At 41.3% G+C, this 19,360-nt stretch overlaps 1 protein-coding gene across 7 annotated transcripts in view; it reads left to right on the plus strand.

Annotated features, from left to right (window-relative positions):
• Positions 1-3,394: 3,394 nt before the first annotated feature.
• The window catches only part of LOC131739428 (NACHT, LRR and PYD domains-containing protein 3-like), a 110,195-nt gene continuing 94,229 nt past the window's right edge, over positions 3,395-19,360 (plus strand). For 4 of the 7 annotated variants that reach the window (XM_059033397.1, XM_059033395.1, XM_059033394.1 and 1 more), the window contains exons 1-2: positions 3,395-3,622; positions 16,589-16,723. In XM_059033397.1, the coding sequence (XP_058889380.1) occupies positions 16,618-16,723 (106 nt within the window). In that variant the 5' untranslated portion in view covers positions 3,395-3,622; positions 16,589-16,617. The remainder of the gene's footprint in view (positions 3,623-16,588; positions 16,724-19,360) is intronic. The other 3 variants (XM_059033393.1, XM_059033399.1, XM_059033398.1) reach the window with 3 other exon arrangements.

Raw genomic sequence — 19,360 nt, forward strand, 5'->3', positions numbered from 1 at the left:
GCAGTAAAGAAACGAATACATACACACCACAGCAAGCTGTGTGGGTAAAAATAAGAGTTACCACGGCAACGCAGGTAACTGAATTTTTAAGCGTACCGAGAGGGTGGGCTGAGGCAGTCCAGTAGAGTCAACTCCACAGCGTGGCACGACAGAGCCGGAGTCCGGTGGAGGATCACACGTCTCTTTTTCTTTTTAAACTGCAATAGCAGAGGAAAACACAAAACAGTGAGTGCTGTAAGGTTTTAAGCAGACTGCAATCACAAAGCGATGTAGGCTGTTACACAGAAAGAGTCACAGCGTAGTAACTGGACAGGGGTGTCTAGCCTGGACTACGTGCAGCCACACGACCAGGGCAGCGCGTAGCTTACCGCGGAGTGGAGCACCGTCTACAGGCAGAGGGCAAAGGCACCTCATGCACCGAGCACCCGAGGGTGCTATGCGCACTAACGTACTAGACACCTGCCTACCGAGCACTGTGCGCACAGAGTACCATAAGCACTACGTGCACCGTGTACTGTGCAGCACCGTGCATTCTTGCGCTAGCTCTGTAGCAGTGGGTAACACCGTGCCCACCAGTTACTGTGCACTGCGTGCACCGTGCGTGCTGAGCCCTGTGCGCACCGAGTACGTGACACTATGTGCAACGTGTACCGTGCAGCACTGTGCGTTCGCACTAGCGTTGTACCAAGCACCGCACGCAGAGGGTATGCTTGTCCTCCTGCGGGATGATGGTGTTGGCAGGCCGTATAGGGATGGGACCCCGACATGGGCCTGACTTTGTGCATTAGCACTGAGGCACTGCTCGCACTGTGTTGAACACTGGTAAGTGTTAACGTAGTGTGTCCACTCAGTAGCGTTACAGCAGAGGTATTAACACTGCGCACCGTGCGCCGAGTACCGTGGACACGTAGTGCACCGTGTACCATGCGGCCCTATTGTGCACTACCGCTGAGACGCTGGGCACCGTATGCTGCTTACACTAAGCACCTGTGCACCGAGATAATATATCACGGGCTATGCGTGCGCTGCGGTACCGCGGAAAAATAGTAAAATGGAGAGAGAGTACACCATTTTTTTACAAGGCCCGACTCACCGAGGTGGGCGAGCGCGGCCGGCAGGGTCTACTCGACAGCGGGCTTTCAGCTTGAATGCAGGGGAAATACAACCGACTTGAGAAGCTATTTCTTATCAACACGCTCAGCTCTACACAGAGGTCTTACCATACCGTCTTGAGAGGGAAAAAGAGGAAGATCTTCCTGCGAGTGACGGTTTTATCCCCTCGGTGTGCGGGACCGAGTGCATCATCCCAGGAAGGGGTCTTCAGCAGCTCTGGTATAGAGAGAGCTCAGCAATACCTACCCGAAGGGCAGGAATATCCCATACCTAATGTAGTGGTGGTTGTCTTCAAATTGAAAGGGAACCCGAGACAGCACTTCACTTGTATCATGTAAACTGTATTGTACCACAATCACTAATTCACGCACTAAACGGACTTGTGCATGCGTTTTGTGTTTAATGTGGGGATACAATAACGGAACTATTATTTTGGGACCAGCCCAGGGATTATAAATGTAAGTAATACACGCCGCTGGATTAATTACCAGCATTATTATTTACTGTTTGCTTCGCCGTCAGGCACTGGACTTAAGGAATAAAAATAAACAAACCTTTTTCACCTGGATTACAATTGTCTGTCTGCTCTTTGATCACCTGCACCTGCACACTATTAACCGGAACTTCTAATGAGCCCCCTTCTTCTGCAATAAGGATCTCACGCAATTCAGCCTCCATGTTTCCTGTCTGTTTAGCAAACGACGTCCCAAAGCCGTTCACGCTCGGTCTGCAAAACGGACATGACGTCAGCCGCAGACTGTTTAAAATAAAAATCATTCAAAAATAGGGAAATATAAACATACGGGGGAGGGAAAACAGGGAGGAAGAAACTAATATCAATAGAATAAGAACAGGACAAATAGCATTGAATTGTCATTTGTTTAGGACTGGCAGTCATGACGATGGGTTGAGTAATAGTTGTGGGGATGAAGAAGCAGCGGTATAGCATGTATCATGAAGTACAGGGCATATGACCAGCAAAGAAACAAGTTGTTTAGGAAGGTAAGAGATCTGGAAATTGAGATAACAGCAGTGTATGTTGTTTCGGGGGTAGAATAGAGAAAGATAAATAGATATGCAATTTTTTTTAAATGGGAGAGTATATGAGGAAAGGGGAAAACACTTTTTTTTAAAGGAACGTTATACATACTGTAAAAAGGTAGAGGCGCTCATCACCTCCGTTTAGATGACATGCGCCAACAACCTTTAAGAAAAGTGGCTGCGTTCACAATACGCAGACTTTGCTAAGTCTGCGCAGATTCTGCGGAAAACCTGTCCAAATTCATCGTCTGCGTGAACTCAGCTGGAAAAGACGTCATCAGGTCACACATCCACGGGTTTAAAAGTCTGCACAGCCACGCAGCTTCTCAAGAGTTACTGCGCTAGAGCAGCCACGGCGCAAAACAATAGACGAGCGCTGGCTGACAAAGAAGCGTGTAGCAACCAGATCCAATCCTCACTCTATATGCTACTGCCACCTAGTCAGGGGGTGTGAATCGCCTTTGAATCATGCCATTAATTATCTTAGTTATGAATGATTTATAATACAAAATAAAATGATTGGACTCTTTTTCCAGTGTTATTATACTTTTCAAATATTCGGATATTTATTCTAAAGGTTTAAACATGTAACAAAGGCAGCAGTGTAGAGTAGTGGTTAGGGCTCTGGACTCTTGACCGGAGGGTTGTGGGTTCAATCCCCAGTGGGGGACACTGCTGTTGTACTCTTGAGCAAGGTACTTTACCTAGATTGCTCCAGTAAAAACCCAACTGTATAAATGGGTAATTGTATGTAAAATAATGCGATATCTGTATAATGTGAAATAATGTATAATGTGATATCTTGTAACAATTGTAAGTCGCCCTGGATAAGGGTGTCTGCTAAGAAATAAATAATAATAATAACAAAATTAAATAATGCTAAACGTTTGAAATGAACCTAAAACCGCTCTGTTATTTTCAGCAGGTGTAATTGGTTATTGATGAAAGGCTATCAGGGACAGGGAATAACCTACTTTGAATTAAGGAGAATAAATCAGCTTTAATAATAGGTAGTTGAAGTGAGATATGTGGCCATATGTGCAAATATTTGAACTATTTTTGTCCCAGATCAAAATACAGTACTGTCTAACAACTTTCTAATATAAACATACGTTTATATTATCTCTTTATAGCAGGGACTGTTTCTGCTATACTTTTTCTGATCATGCTGTAAATTATGAAGCTGGTAGAGCACAAAGTGAACTTCGATTGCATCCACTTCTTCTGCGATTAGAATTTCTGTCGACACCACCTCCATTTCGGTTCTGCTCTGAACTGTTCATCTTCCAAAGCTGTCCACGCTGCGTCTGCACAGACCGTGACGTCACGCGCAGACTCCCGTCAGGACGCACCCAGTATTCCAACGTGGAAGCAGGACAGGAAGGAAAGTTAACAGCTCCACGGAACAGTTTGGAATTTTTATTTTGTGAATATAACTGGATCACTCTTGTGGATTTAACATTGCAAGGTAGGAATCGAGAGTTTTAAACAAACCTTTAAACAAATCAATTTGTTTCTTTTTGTTTTTGTGTTAGTACTGTTGGTATCAAAACTTGTCTGCTGAGGATTTCACTGAAACCTGCTTCCACAGTTCAAGACAAAGGCCCTGTCCACACTATGCCTTTAAACCGTATTAGTTGCATTTAAGCCGATTTAAAAGTGCTAAATAAGGTTTGCGTCCACACTACGCAGCATTTAATGCATTTAATACCAGACTCGAGACCCCCTCAGGAGGTAGTCTGGAGTCCGGTCCTAATTAGATCGCATCAGGTAGTGCGGTTTATCAGAAGTGTGGACGCTGTAATACCAAACTACATTTTATTGTGTGTCCTCCAATATCCCAAAATGCTTTGTGGTATGTTTGGCGAAATCCTCAGAGCAGGCGCCGGAAGGACTTGATATCAGTGTACACTCCGCAAATAACAAAAACATAACGTCAAATTAGACGACTGCAAAAATGAAATGCGAGTTAAAAGTATGATCGGCGATGAACAAATTACGTAATTTGTCAGCTCTGTTTGAAATAAAATTAAGGGGGCCAGAATTAGACTCAGGCAAGATATGAAGGTAAAAACAAAGATTGTTTTGTAATTAACAGCTTTTTCTGAGTTTAATTATAAAACAGAATCAACTCAATTTGTTTAAAAGGATTTAATTTGATTAAAAATAAAACTTGAAAACTTCAAGCCCTACTTGTGTGTGTTTGGATTTACTTTTTCCGCAATACTTGTTATATTTCATTTATGCAATATGTACCTCTGTGTTAATATGGGGCATGACACATTATTTTAAAATAAAATACAGTGCATGGTGGGATACTCTCGTATTCATTTCCACGGTTCGTTGCGCTGCTGGGAATTGTAACTGAACTGTTCTAATGGTGTGTGGACGCATTAAGCCTGATTAAACATGAAACGGTACTTCAGTGTGGACGCTTTGAGCTGGATTAATTAGAGCGGTTTCGAGTACGGTTCTCGAGATCGGTTATGTAGTGTGGACAGGGCCAAAATTAGCTACAAATCCGAGTTTCAATACAGATGTATGTTTTTATATTTTTCTGTCACAGTGGAGGAAGATCTTGGCTGGGTGCTCTTTATATTTCATACGGGAACAAAGTGAGCACCTGCCTGGCCTAAAGACAGCAGTCGCTTTGTGAGTGCGGGCTTTTATTGGAAGTAGTCTTTGAGTCTCAAAAGTACATTAATAACTTAAACATCGATCAATCTTTATTTTTGTAAAAAGCCTTTCTCAAATAGATTGCCTCAAATATAACACGCTTTAATAAAGTATTCATGTGATTAATGTACAGCCATTCTAACTGCAATAAATTAGAACTGCTTTTTTTGTAGCAGCGTCACTGTCAGACAATGAAACCTGTTACTCGCTGCTGAGCTTGTGAATTCGTAATTGATGTGATCTGTAAATAACTGCCACCAGTATTACAAAAAAACAAACTTAAAATTGACTATAATGTTTATTTCAATTTTTTCGTTTGTGTAGCTTCCTTTGAAATGGTCTCCCATGCTTTATTTGTCTGGATATGTATGTATGTATTTAATTGTGAAATGAGCTGCACTTTGAGGAAAGCCCAATTATTACAGATACTTTTTCAAAGGGTTCAGTTAGTAGAATCATTCAGCTAAATTATACATTGTGTAGAAAACTGGGTTGTTAATAAAGTCATTATTAAAATAAGGGGTTCCTAGTAGTGAGTGAGAATATAACAATATTCTACATTAAAATTAATATTCAAATTCTTTGATATAGGTTTGAATACTCCAAAAATGTTCATACAGTAATTGTTTTTAAATTAATCCATTATATTTTAAACAAATGGAAAAATGTGCCAACTACACCCGGAAAACAGTTTTTGTGATGAGGAAGTTATGAGTGATCAGCCAGTAAAACTCATCTCACTGGCCACTGCAGATATAATTGACAGGTGGGCGGGCACACTTCATTGTGTAGCTCTGCTATTGGCCAAGGGAGTACAGGCCAGTGAAGCAGTTGTTTCCGTCCTGCTTCCGCTACAATGGCAGCTTCGAAGAAGAGGAGCGCCTGGAATTATTTTGAGAAATTAAATGACACCACTAGTGGTGGGAAAAGTGAAGCCTCTTGAACTACTGAACCCCCCTGTGACAGGGTGACCGATGGTCTGATGTCAGGCAGAAGCAGGAAGGGAAAATAAAACTGACACCAGAGAGTACTGCAGGTAAAAGAAAGAATCGGCTGGCTGCCGTTTTTATTATTAACAAAAATAAAATAAATATTTAAACAAAAAGAACACTTGCGCTCACAGAGCAAAATAAAAGGGTTAACAAAAACAAATCTCGAACACAAAATAATACGATCCCAGGTCAGGCTGGGCAGTTGCTGTCACTGTTCTTGGAATCTTTCTTTAATTTTTAAGTTTCGTTTCTGTCCTCGCTCTCTCCACTCTCGCTCCTAATACACCCACCCCGAGTTGGAGAGCTGCAGGCTTTTTATAACAGGTGACCATCTCCCGATTAGCAACAAATTAAATCACCTAATTAATTCGGGAGATGACCGCCTTCTGCACGAGTTTAATTATTCCTGGCAGAGGACGAGCACCAATCTCGCCTCTGCCAGAACACATTTTAAAAAGTAAACTAAACAATAAGAAACCCGCGGCGCTTCGCCGTCATACATTTAAATACTAAATCATAATAAACAAAACACAAAACAATAATCTGCACAGGGGCGGAGGGGGAGACCCCGATCTAAAAATAAATAAACAAAACAATGTACAGGGCACCTCGCCCTGTTACACCCCCTCTGAACCATCTGCTTCATAAAAGATTCACTGAGCCGAATCACTTGAAGCGCTTCGTGCTCCATAGTGACATCTATTGGTAGAGTCGCGTCATTGAACATACCTGAACATACGAGTTACACACAGGCTGCTATTGCCTGGAACTTGGCATTTAGCAGGGACGTCGCTAGGCCTATTTTAGGGGGCTTTAGCCCCCCTAAAATATTCATTAGCCCCCCCTAAATAAATCAATATATCAGTATATATATTTTCTCTGTGATTTCTTTTTTTTTCGTCAGCCGTTCCATCGCATCTTAAACTTCTTACCGGGCGGGCACTAGGACCTGGGGGAGGCTGCTGCACGCGCTAGTGACTGTTAGGCCTACTTGTGTAGCTAACATTTTGGTTAACGTTAGCTACTTCTGTGGCTTGAGACTGCTAGCTAACAGTAAACGGACAGGAAAAGGCTCTGACAGGACGGATTCATGCAGATAGGCTACGATGTGAATTTGTGGTAAGTTAGAACAGAGGGAGAGAGAGTATTCACTACTATAGACTTTGGTCATAATCAAAGCTTTGTTAACCAATACGTTTTTATGTGAGGCTGCCTGTAAGTTACAGTGTAACAGACGTTGCGAGCTAGCTAACGGTAATGTTAACGGTGTCTTTTAAATCCGACATAAGTTACGTGGCGATGATATCTAATTAACGTTGTATTTAATGTAGTTTTGCTATTTGTGCCAGGCTATAAATGAGACAGATGACGTAACATCATGCACATATCTTTTCATACTCAATAGCTTTCATTCAGTAGGCCATTGCAAAACAATTATCAGTAGGTCATGTGTAGAAAAGGTGACATAGTGTTGATCACAATGTCATTGTATTATCCTCAATTTCTCAACTGTAGGCTAGCTAACGACTAACGTTAGATGGATATACGGAAATTCTTCAAGAGAGGCAGTGCCAGCAGCTCTGCCGAAGGCCAATCCGGTGAGAAATGAAGATTCTACCAGTTCAAACAAACAAATTAAAACTGATTAATCACCTATCAAGCCTTGAGTTATTGTAAATATGAGTTTAATAACAATACATGTCAAAACACAGCAGACAAGAATGAGGTAAAGAAGCTGGAGGCTGACAGGGCTGAGGGAGCATGTCATATTAAGTAAGTCATATTAGATCAGTGTCTAACACAAAGTATGAGACAGGTATACTTTTAGCCAACCTTGACCAAAAATAACCTTATTTTGATAGATTTTACGCCCGTTGTTACTCTAAAAATACATGATGAAAAGACATTTTGGGGGCTTTTAAAAAAATCCTGGGGGAGTATGCCCAGACCCCCCTAAAAGAGGCTTAGCCCCCCTATCCATGAATCTCTAGTGACGTCCCTGGCATTTAGAAATTATGATCTACAGCCTAATGTACACGAAAGACACCGTAAAGCACGTTTTTTACAGGCTCTGTCAGTGTCATTTGTGACTTACAAAATGAAGTTACATTTTATAATTTCTGTTATCTGGTTATATATCAACCACACATGTGATTACCCAACAAGAAAGCCAGTCACGCATACGCACTATCATACTTGAAATGTAAAATTGTTGTACAGTCAAACACGATAATGTTGCTTTAGAAAGGTAGGCATATGTGACCTCACATGTAGTCGGCTGGGAAATTAGTGATGAAACAAGTAAGATTTGATATTTCATTTGTTACCTAGTTTCCCAGTGGCTCAACCAGTTAGTAACTCATGTAATTAAAAACGTTTGTCAAGCCCAGGATCGAATCCCTGCTCTTGTGAGGAAGTGTGCGAGTAGAGAACTTGTTTTAGATTTTAAATAATAATAATAATTACATTTTCCAAAATGCAAAACTAAAAGAATCATATTTGCTGATATTTTTTTTTTAAATAAACGAATTGAAAAAAAGAGAGAGAGATAATAAATGCTTCCTTCCAGGAGTAATCTAGGCTGTATTTAAACGAAGCATTGTATTGATTCTGGTTCAGTCAGGTCACGTGATGCGTTGCTTCATGCGGAACACTGGGTGCGTCCACGACATACAGACTTTCATCATTCTTTGCAGAATCTGCACAGAATCGGAGCAAGTAGCCAATTAATTTTCAGAATCTGCACAGACTTAGCAAAGTCTGCCTCTCGTGAACGCACCCACTGTTTGCTTCAGATGGTTCGAGGCGGGTTACTTCATTTGTTTGCTTCACATGAAGCAGTGGTCATTTGAATCACCTGAAGTAGTGAATCACTGAATCATGTGACTGATCCGAAGCTACCACCCCCGCGTTGACTCGGGAGGGGCGAAGACAAACACACACTGTCCTCCGAAGTGTGTGCCGTCAGCCGCCTGCTTCTTACACACTGCAGAACCCACCATGCAGCCACCTCAGAGCTACAGCATCTGAGGACAGCGCAGCTCTGGGCAATTTACAGGCAAGCCCGCAGGTGCCCGGCCAGACTACAGGGGTCGCTGGTGCGCGGTGAGCCGAGGACACCCTGGGTGACCTAAACCCCCCCCCCCCCCCTTTTTTTCAGGTCGAAAAAGTCCCCTGGGTCGACATTGTCAATACCTTTTAGAATTTTGAATGCTTGAATCAGATCACTGAGTAGTCTTCATTGTTCAAGACTGAATAGATTCAATTCTTTGATCCTGTCTGCATATGACATGCCTTTTAAACCCGGGATAATTCTGGTTGCTCTTCTTTGCAATCTTTCTAGAGCAGCAATATCCTTTTTGTAGCGAGGTGACCAGAACTGAACACAATATTCTAGATGAGGTCTTACTAACGCATTGTAAAGTTTTAACATTACTTCCCTTGATTTAAATTCAACACTTTCACTATATCTCTGAGCATCTTGTTGGCCTTTTTTTATAACTTCCACACATTGCCTAGATCAGTGCTTCTTAACCTTTACTGCAGCCTGCACCCCTTTGATTCTCAAAATATGTTCTTGCACCTCATATCAAAAATCAGTTGAAGTAGGTCAGTTCTTTAAAGCTAAGATATATCATAACTATAGAATGAAACAGATAGAATTATATATTTATTTTAATTTCGCAGTAAAATTAAGAATACATGAAAAATGACACACTTTTTTTAAGTTTACCGGCTCAGTGACTCTTCTGCTGTTGGGGGGCCTATACACTTTTATATACACTTTTATAGGCAGCAGTGTGGAGTAGTGGTTAGGGCTCTGGACTCTTGACCGGAGGGTCGTGGGTTCAATCCCTGGTAGGGGACACTGTTGCTGTACCCTTGAGCAAGGTACTTTACCTAGATTGCTCCAGTAAAAACCCAACTGTATAAATGGGTAATTGTATGTAAAAAATAATGTGATATCTTGTAACAATTGTAAGTCACCCTGGATAAGGGCGTCTGCTAAGAAATAAATAATAATAATAATAATATTAAATATATGTTAAATAGATTTATGTTATTACCACAAATAATAGTACAATAGGCACAAAACAATACACAAGTACTACCCAGAGATGTTGCAGAGTTTTGCTGTGGAAGTAAACTGTAACTGACGCGCTAACAGTTAGCGGCTCACTGAATTCAAACAAAGCCGCGGCGCTGCCACATCATCATCTGCGTACGCGTCACGAAATGCCCCGCAACGTGACACTACACTGTATTTTGTAGCGAGATAATTTCACTACAATTAGCTTAAAAACTTGAAAATAATTTTTTTGTTTGTATATTACAGTAATTGTTAAAAAATGTATAATGTTAATAAATATGAAACAAACTAGTTGTACTTACATGCCTGTGCTTAATTTGTGTTTTCGATGATTTACCTTCTAAAAAAATCTGGCATGTCTCGTACCCCCAGAAAGGGCATCTCGCACCCCAGGTTAAGAACCACTGGTCTAGATGAAGACCTTTCTGAGTCAACATAAACTCCTAGGTCGTTTTCATAGATTCCTTCTTCAATTTCAGTATCTCCCATATGATATTTATAATGCACATTTTTATTGCCTGCGTGCAGTACCTTACACTTTTCTCTATTAAATGTCATTTGCCAATTATGCTCTTTCAGTTTTGTATTAATATATAATTTTTTCTCAATAAAAACTTTTTTCCCCTTAACAGTGTGGAGTATGGTGTGTAGATAAGTGGAAAAAAATCCTCATTTAAATGCATGAAACTCTGAGGCACTGACACAACAAAATGTGAAAAAAGTTCAAGGGGGTGTAGACTTTCTATAGGCACTGTATATTACTGGAAAAATCTTAAAGGCACAAAGCAGTCAGAATTATGTTGTCAGAGAGCTCAAGTTTAAAAAGTAGCAGTCGTCTAAGGCCCTGTCCACATCAGAGCAAAAAAATCAACAAATTAGTTCAAAACCAATTTACCTGAACCCCAGCCCAACAGTGTTAGAGCGTCCAGATTGCTGTAATGAAACGGAGTTAGTTTAAACCCGCTGTTTAAAAAGCACCACACTGGATGACTATATCCCAGAAACCACTTGTCATGTCTACACGCTCTTCTTTCATTTTCCCCCCTCGTACATGCTGTTGTTTATTTTCATTGAACACGGGAGCAGAACGCAGGAGCTACAAGACAGTGTCTAAGTAATCAAAAGGGGAATAATTCGTATGGGGGGAGAAATGCCCACGCCATAATAAATAAATTAGATGGCATTTGGACAATATGTGATGTGATTTAAGATCATTTAAAGTGTTTTGGACACTTTTTAAGTTTTGTGTACTACAGTAGATTAGCATGTCTGACTGTACCAATGGAATACGACAAGTATAAACCCTCCTGTATTTTAGTTTGGGCTTGTCTTTTCTTTATTCTCATCTCCTGTAACCAGGGGGATTATGGCAGCGTACTACCTGAAAGCAGGAGGAGATATCGGAGGATACTGTGTAACCAGACTGGAACACGCTTCACGTGCAGATTACACTTAAACCAGTTCATCTAACCCAGTCATGCCAACAACCGAGTTCGAGACTACCTCCCGAGTAGGTTTCAAACTCTGTTGTTGAACTCAGTTATGGCAACATAGAATTACTGTATTAAATAATTAAAATACAGACAGTTACATACTGTATAGTAATGTACAGTGCTAGTTACATGTTGCATTGTTTATATTGTTTTTCTGTAATAAACCTTACATTGTATATGCACATTAATCAATTAGTACTAGGTTTAGATTTTTGTGCTGATTTGGCAGGTATGTGCATGTATCTGGTTATTACATACTGTTTATACAGCCCCAAGGCAGTACGTTGTATCAGAGTTTCACTGTAATTGTTTTGCGCCTCTAGTACTACATATAAAAAAAAAAAAAAAAAAAGTTCCATCCTTTCCATGGATGTTTTCACTATTTTTTTCATCCAATTTATTTATTCCAATCTACTTCTTTTAGTCTCTGTTTCAAACCTTCATAGTTTGCCTTTCTAAATTTGTAAACCTTAGCTTCAGTCATTACTTTTTCAGTTTTAAAAAGCACTTCAAATGAGACCATGTTGTGGTCTGAGTTTGCCAATGGTTCTCTGACCTCTGTTTTAGTTATTCTGTCTTTGTTATTTGAAAAGACTAGTCGGTGCCTTGACAAATTGCGTTAGGAAGCAGTCATTTGTCATTTCCACCATTTCAATTTCGTCTGTTGTGCTCCCCATCGGGTTTTCCCATTTTATATGGGGGAAGATGAAATCCCCTCTTAATATGGCTTCTCCTTTGCTGCATGCATTTCTAATGTCATTGTGTAACAGATTATTTAGCTCGGTGTCTGAATTTGGCGGTCTATAGCATGCCCCTGTTATTATGGGTCTATAGCATGCCCCTGTTATTATGGGTCTATAGCATGCCCCTGTTATTATGCCCTTTGAATTTTTGTCCATTTATTTTGACCCATATTGATTCTGTGTTGTTTTTTTTTTCTTCCATATTTAACAACTTGACAGTTTATACCCACTAATATTATATTCGTCTCCATCACTCTCAGATAGCCAAGTTTCTGTAACACTTATCACATCGTAGTTACTTGTTAGTGCAGTAGCTTCAAGTTCTAACATTTTGTTTTTGAGACTTAGAGCATTTAAATAAATACATTTAATGGCTATCTCACCTGTTGTTGCCCTTGTTTTGATGTGGTCTCCCTTCTGTTTTTTTGTTTTTCTCCCCCCTTCCTTTCTAGTTTAAATGCTTCTGAACCTCCTCGCTGTCGCTGTGAAGACTGCCTGGCTTTTGTCTATATCTGTTGTGCTGTTAACTCTGCCCCTCCTTGTCTCAGAACGGTGCCGAATTGGAATCAGCTGCTCTGAGTTCAGCTTGTTAGCAGAAAAAGACACGCAGCTGTTAGAATTTAAGCTGCAGTGATTTCCCAATTTCCTGTGTTTTCTGACTAAAGCAATTAGATGTAATTTCTCCTTACTGCTTCTAACTGCTTTGTACTTTTCCACGACTACTTCTCCATGCTGTCGGTATTAAGAATATTGTGTAATATCCTGTATTTTGTTCAAATAAAAAGCAAATGCCTTTTTTTATGCAAACTAAAAGTTTAAATCAGTTTTTAGTTAAAGGTGTAATGCCCCATAAAGTGTTTAGCGTTTAAGCTCATGTTGAAATTAGTCCTGGGAAACTGGGTTAGGACGGGTATTTTAGTTGCCCCCGAGTTAAAGTAATATAACGTGTTTTGAGCGGAAATCCTTTGTTAAATTGATATTTTTGTTTTCGCGAAGCAGATTTACAATAGTATATTGCTATTGTAGAGGCCTGGATAATAACCTTACAATATGGACAGACATACTGTTAGAATAGCTGTATTTATTTTTTGTTAGTTCTATATGTGAACTAATGTAATTGTTCACAATAATATTCTACTCACAGTTCATCGTTCGATTTTATTGTAGCATCAAGTCTGTTCTGCACACAACTTGCTAACCTATTGCTGTCTTCAGAAAAAAAAAACGAAACACTGCTATTTTGAGACGTATTTACTGCATTTTGATTTTGGTTGCACATTACACAACTCTGGGAAAATAAGTGTCTCAGTGTTTTTTTTTTTTATTTTTGTTTTTTTATTGGTCGTTGCCAATTTATTTTTTATTATTTTCTCCCAATTTGGAATGGCCAATTTATTTTTATGCTCAGCTCACCGCTACCACCCCTGCGCTGACTCGGTAGGGTGAAGACGAACACACACACTGTCCTCCGAAGCGTGTGCCGTCAGCCGACCGCTTTTTTTCACACTGCGGACTCACCATGCAGCCACCCAAGAGCTACAGCGTCGGAGGACAACACAGCTGTCGTGCAGCTTACAGGCAAGCCTGCAGGCGCCTGGCCAGACTACAGGGGTCGCTGGTGCATGGTGAGCCGAGGACACCCTGGCCGACCTAACCCTCCCTCCCCCCGGGCGGCACTCGGCCAATTGCACGCCGCCCCCTGGAAGCTCCCGTCCTCGGTCGGCAAAGGAATAGCCTGGACTTGAACTCGCGACGTCCAGACTATAGGACATATCCTGCACTCCATGTGGAGCGCCTTTACTGGATGCGCCACTCGGGAGCCCCACAGTGTTCTTGTGTCATTAAAGTGTGCCTGACCAAACATGACATTCTGTGCTGGAAGAAATTCAAGCATGAGAATCGGTGTATATTATCGGCTAAAATAACACAAACTGCTGATGGCCGATGGCATATCGGTGCCATGCCGATAGGCGACCGATTACACCGTGTAACATTTTTTTTTTTTTTGGGTTCCTGGGTAGTAAGTGTTATTTTCTAATTGCTTATGCCTCAAAAGTATAGAAAATGGCTATTATTCCCCACAAACTTTGCTTTTGTGACCAGGACAGTGATATTTTGAAATTTACCTATTTTCCAGAACATTCCAGATAGATTCAGTGCTGGGTGAAATAAATGTATTTTTGTAGGATGGTACAGAGGGGAAAAGAGAGCCATGAAGTTCGCTATCCCAAGAATTTGGCGGGAACCGACTGACCACTCAAGCAACTGCTACTTCTGCATGGTGGACCCTTCCAAACGTCGGACTGGCAAGAATGCACCTGCTATCATGTATCCGGACCTTCATTCATCCATCGCCCCGGTGCCACACTGCCATGAGCTCCCCGTACCCACTCCTCCGGAGAGAGAGCATCCGTCTTTAGAAGAGAGCAGCAAGTCAGAGAGCGAGGAAGACGTTGTAGATCCAGATGACAATTTCAGAGGTGGAGCTGAGGAGAGAAACCCATACTACCCCAACCAAAAAGACCTCAACGACTTGATTAGAGATCTTGGTCTCACCAAGTCCAATGCCGAGCTTTTGACGTCTAGGCTCAAGCAGTGGAACTTGTTGGATGAAAGTATGCAAGTCGCAGATCAGAGGAAGCGTCACCAACCTTTTTCCAGCTTCTTCACCCGTCAAGATGGGCTCTGCTTCTGCCACAATGTGACCAGTCTGTTCGAGGCAATCGGAATCGCCTGTAACCAGAATGAGTGGCGCCTCTTCATTGACAGCTCATCCAGGAGCCTCAAAGCTGTGCTGCTCCATAATGGTAACAAGTACCCGTCTCTTCCCCTGGCTCACTCGGTGCACCTCAAAGAGGATTACAACAGCATCAAGACCTTGCTGGACGCCTTGAAGTATGATGAGTACGGCTGGGAGGTCATAGGAGACTTCAAAATGGTGGCATTCCTGATGGGTCTCCAAGGTGGTTTTACCAAGTTTCCCTGCTATCTGCCTTTGGGACAGCAGGGACACCAAGGCGCACTACCACAGGCGGGACTGGCCACAGCGGACCGAGTTCTCTGTGGGGAGGAACAACGTCAAGTGGGAGCCACTGGTGGACCCCCGGAAGGTGCTGATGCCACCACTGCACATCAAATTGGGCCTTATGAAACAATTTGTCAGAGCTCTAGATAAGGAGTCGGCAGCCTTCAAGTACCTTCAAGACTTCTTCCCTAAGCTGTCTGAGGCAAAGGCCAAAGCCGGTGTCTTCGTCGGACCACAGATAAAGAAGATCCTGGAGTGCAATGAATTCCCCAAGAAGCTCACTAGTAAGGAGAAAGCGGCTTGGAACAGCTTTGTCGCAGTGGTTCGGGGCTTCCTGGGCAATCACAAGGCCGAAAACTATGTGGAGCTGGTTGAGACTCTGGTGAAGAACTACGGCACAATGGGCTGTAGGATGTCCCTCAAAGTCCATATCCTTGATGCTCATCTTGATAAATTCAAGGAGAACATGGGAGCGTATTCGGAGGAGCAAGGCGAGCGCTTCCACCAGGATATACTGGACTTTGAACGCCGCTACCAAGGACAGTATAACGAGAACATGATGGGAGACTACATTTGGGGGCTGATTCGTGAAGGTGATTTACAGTATAATCGTAAATCTCGAAAAACTACTCACTTCTAAATCTTTTGTAGTCATTTTTGTATTACTTTAGTATAAATACATGTTAATTTGGATTCATATGTTGTTTTTTTCTGACTTTATGTGAACGAAAAGACACACATTCGCCCGTTTTCTCATTGGAAATAGGTAAATTTGTCCTGGTCACAAAAGCAAAGTTTGTGGGGAATAATAGCCATTTTCTATACTTTTGAGGCATAAGCAATTAGGAAATAACACTTACTACCCAGGAACAAAAATTGTGTTACATAGTGTTATCAGTGCACCCCTAATATATACATGCATACATACATACATACATACATACATACATACATACATACATACACACATACATACATACATACATACATACAGTGCTCACCCTTTATAACACTATAGTGGGGAGCCATAGTTACAAGACCATGCTGTTTGTGTTCCGCCTTATAACGAGTATAAAAGGGTTACTGTAATGGCATTATGGAGCAAATGGGAGCCACGACCCTACCGTGTTATAACCGATTCTGCACTATAACGAGGCGCATCATAAAGGGTGAGCTCTCTCTCTCTCTCTCTCTCTCTCTCTCTCTCTCTCTCTCTCTCTCGCTCGCTCGCTCGCTCTCTCTCTCATTTTCAACCAGCTGTGTTTAAGAACGAATGACTTATTCAGTTGGTCCAAAGCACATTGGGAGTTATAACATGATGCAATCTTACATTTTTTGTGCACTCCTTAAAAAGAATCCTAAAATCCGAGTCCCTCATTGCTGCTTCTTAATTTGGTTATTGTTCTTCCTTCCAGGGGGTTGATGCATCTAATGCTTCGTGGAAATGGAAGACAAAGAAGAGAACGAGGACATTAATGTGGCAAAAGATGCCTTTGATGGTATTGGGAAGAAAGATGCCGCTGAACGTCTTCTGGAGAAAGCTGAGCCAGGTATATTTGAGGTGGAAATATGCAAAATGGTAGAGAGTTTGAATCCGTGAACCCAGATGTGCAGATAGCACTTTTATCCTACAGTGTTTCTGTACGATGTCCATGTCGTGTGCTTTATATGTATGGCCCTATGAAATTCACGGGAGAATTAGAATGACGTGACTAACCTGCAATTCAGTCCTAAACCTCCAGACTCTAACTAAACTGATCTGAAGAATAATGAAGTAATCAACACATTAAATTCTGGATCATTAAAAAAGGGACAATTATCAATCAATCAATCAATCAATCAATCAAACAATCAATCTTTATTTTATATCGCTCCTTTCATAGTGGACCACCATCACAAAGCGCTTTACAAGTGAAAAACAGTGCATAATACATTAAATACAGAGTAAGGATGTGAAAATTCAAAACGCTGTGGATGCGTATGTCATAAAGAATCATAGGAATAAGATACAGTGAAAAATCTGAAGTAGCGGAAACACAACAGCTGATAACAGAGATCAGGCTAAATGAGCAGGGAAAGCAAGAGGAAACAAGTGAGTCTTGAGAGTTGATTTGAAGCGAGTGACGGTGGGAGCTTCACGCACCAAAGCTGGGAGAGAGTTCCAGAGAGTCGGAGCCATGAAGCTAAAAGAGCGCTCTCCAAGTGTGGTGCACTTTTGCTTGGGGATGACAGAACAGTGCAGTTGGGCAAGTCGGGGAGTGATGTGTTCACGTTTTTTACATCTGGTAAGGATCCTGGCGGCGGCATTCTGAACTAGCGGTTTATGGTGCGTGCCGGGATACCACCATAGAGAGAGTTGCAGGAGTCAAGAGGAGACAAATGCATGACAAAGTATCTCCACATCCAGGAGGGAAAGATAGGGACGGACTTCTGAGATGTTTCGAAGGTGATAGAAGGAAGATTTAACCACAGAGGTGATGTAGGCATCAAAGGAGAGGTTGCTGTCCAGTACACCAAGGCTTCGTACAGTGGGGGAAGGCAGCAGCAGACAGTTTCCGAGGTTCAGGGCAGCTATATCAAGATTCTTAAGTTGAGCTTTAGATCCTACTACAAGGAGTTTGGATTTGTTAATTATGGCCATTTTAGAAATGATGCGTTTAAAGAAAAAGCTTACCTCGAGACTTGCTGTTTTAGAACACATAGAGGCACCAACAAACTCAAAAAGCATTTCTCTGAGAGATCGCACACAGCAATATCCACCTGCTGTGCTGCACACTGATAGATAGAATGAGTACAACTTGCAATTTATCTTTGGGCCACCCTCGAAAGGCAACATTAGACCGACCATTTATTATCTCAAAAACACCGAAAACGAAAGGCTCGGCTTGATAGCGGTGCAATGGAGGGGACAGAAAATCATGAGCGTTGGAATACTGTCATTTTCTATTTGACAGAGGCATTTATCTGTGCTAATATTCCCCTGGAAAAGCTAGATAACCCCAAGCTCTGTGAATTGCTTAATAAATAGAGGAAGTGTCTGGTATGATAATGCCAGTTACGTGATCAAGGCATACAATGACATTCTTTGAAGTTTGCTGCCAAATTCAGTGCATTTGACTTGTTCAAAGAACAAAACAAAAACAATAAAAAATACAATTTGCACACATTCCAGAATCTATCAAATGCTAAGATTCCATTCAATTGTTATGTTAACTATATACTGTTCAGGGATCGGTGCCAGAAACGGGAAATCCTTTAAAAAAAATCAATAAAAGAAAATTCCCCTTCTGTTGATGAATTGCGTATGTGTGCCCAGCGAGATCCAGATATCAAGGAAATGTGACAAATGATTTGCGTAGAAGTGTACTCATAAATTAAAACCTTTGAATAATGTATTTAGACTTCTCTGAGTTCTCTGAAATAATATTGAAAACTCTTCTTTTTCCAATCCTGTTCTGTGTATTCACAGGGATGTAAGGGTTAAATAAATGTCAGGAGCGATCTACAGTGTTCTGTTTATTAATCTGCTAATACGTGCTTTCTAGAAATGGGATGATCAATTCAAATGGCTCAAGGAACGTAATGGGATAATTGTTTAATTGCTCATTACGTGGTTTACTGTGGAGGCTATAGCGACATCTTGTGGCGGGAGAACTAAATTACAGTTTAAACAAGTCCTGAAAAAGTCCCTATTTGTGTCACTGATCCTGTGTTGTCTGTATCGCATCGTTATATGTTTCAGCATTTTGATGACTTTTTATGAATTTTAAATCGCACATCGTGGGTCATAAATACAAATACAGGAGCACACGCCAGGAGAAAAACATGACTTCAAAGGATGGCAGTGTATCCAGATCACACTCCCTCCTGCAACAATGCTGGTTTTCTGTTCCCACAATAAACCATTGATTTCAATAGGAGCACCCGCAGAGTTGCAGGAGGAACCATGATCTGGACACAATGTTTAGCAGAAAAAATCTCAAGTCAAAGTTGATGTATTGATTTGTATCTGCGATGTGGACAACATGGCTACAGCAAAGGTAAAGTAATGTGTTTCTTATATTCCTGATTCTGCTGTAGACTAATTAAAATATTAAAAAGTGCCTTGCAAAAGTTTCCACACCCTTGAACGTTTTTCACATTCTACTGCCTAAAATATACAATTCAAAATGCATTAAAGTAGGAGT

Source organism: Acipenser ruthenus, chromosome 11 (assembly GCF_902713425.1).
Source record: "Acipenser ruthenus chromosome 11, fAciRut3.2 maternal haplotype, whole genome shotgun sequence".
Lineage (NCBI taxonomy): Eukaryota > Metazoa > Chordata > Actinopteri > Acipenseriformes > Acipenseridae > Acipenser > Acipenser ruthenus.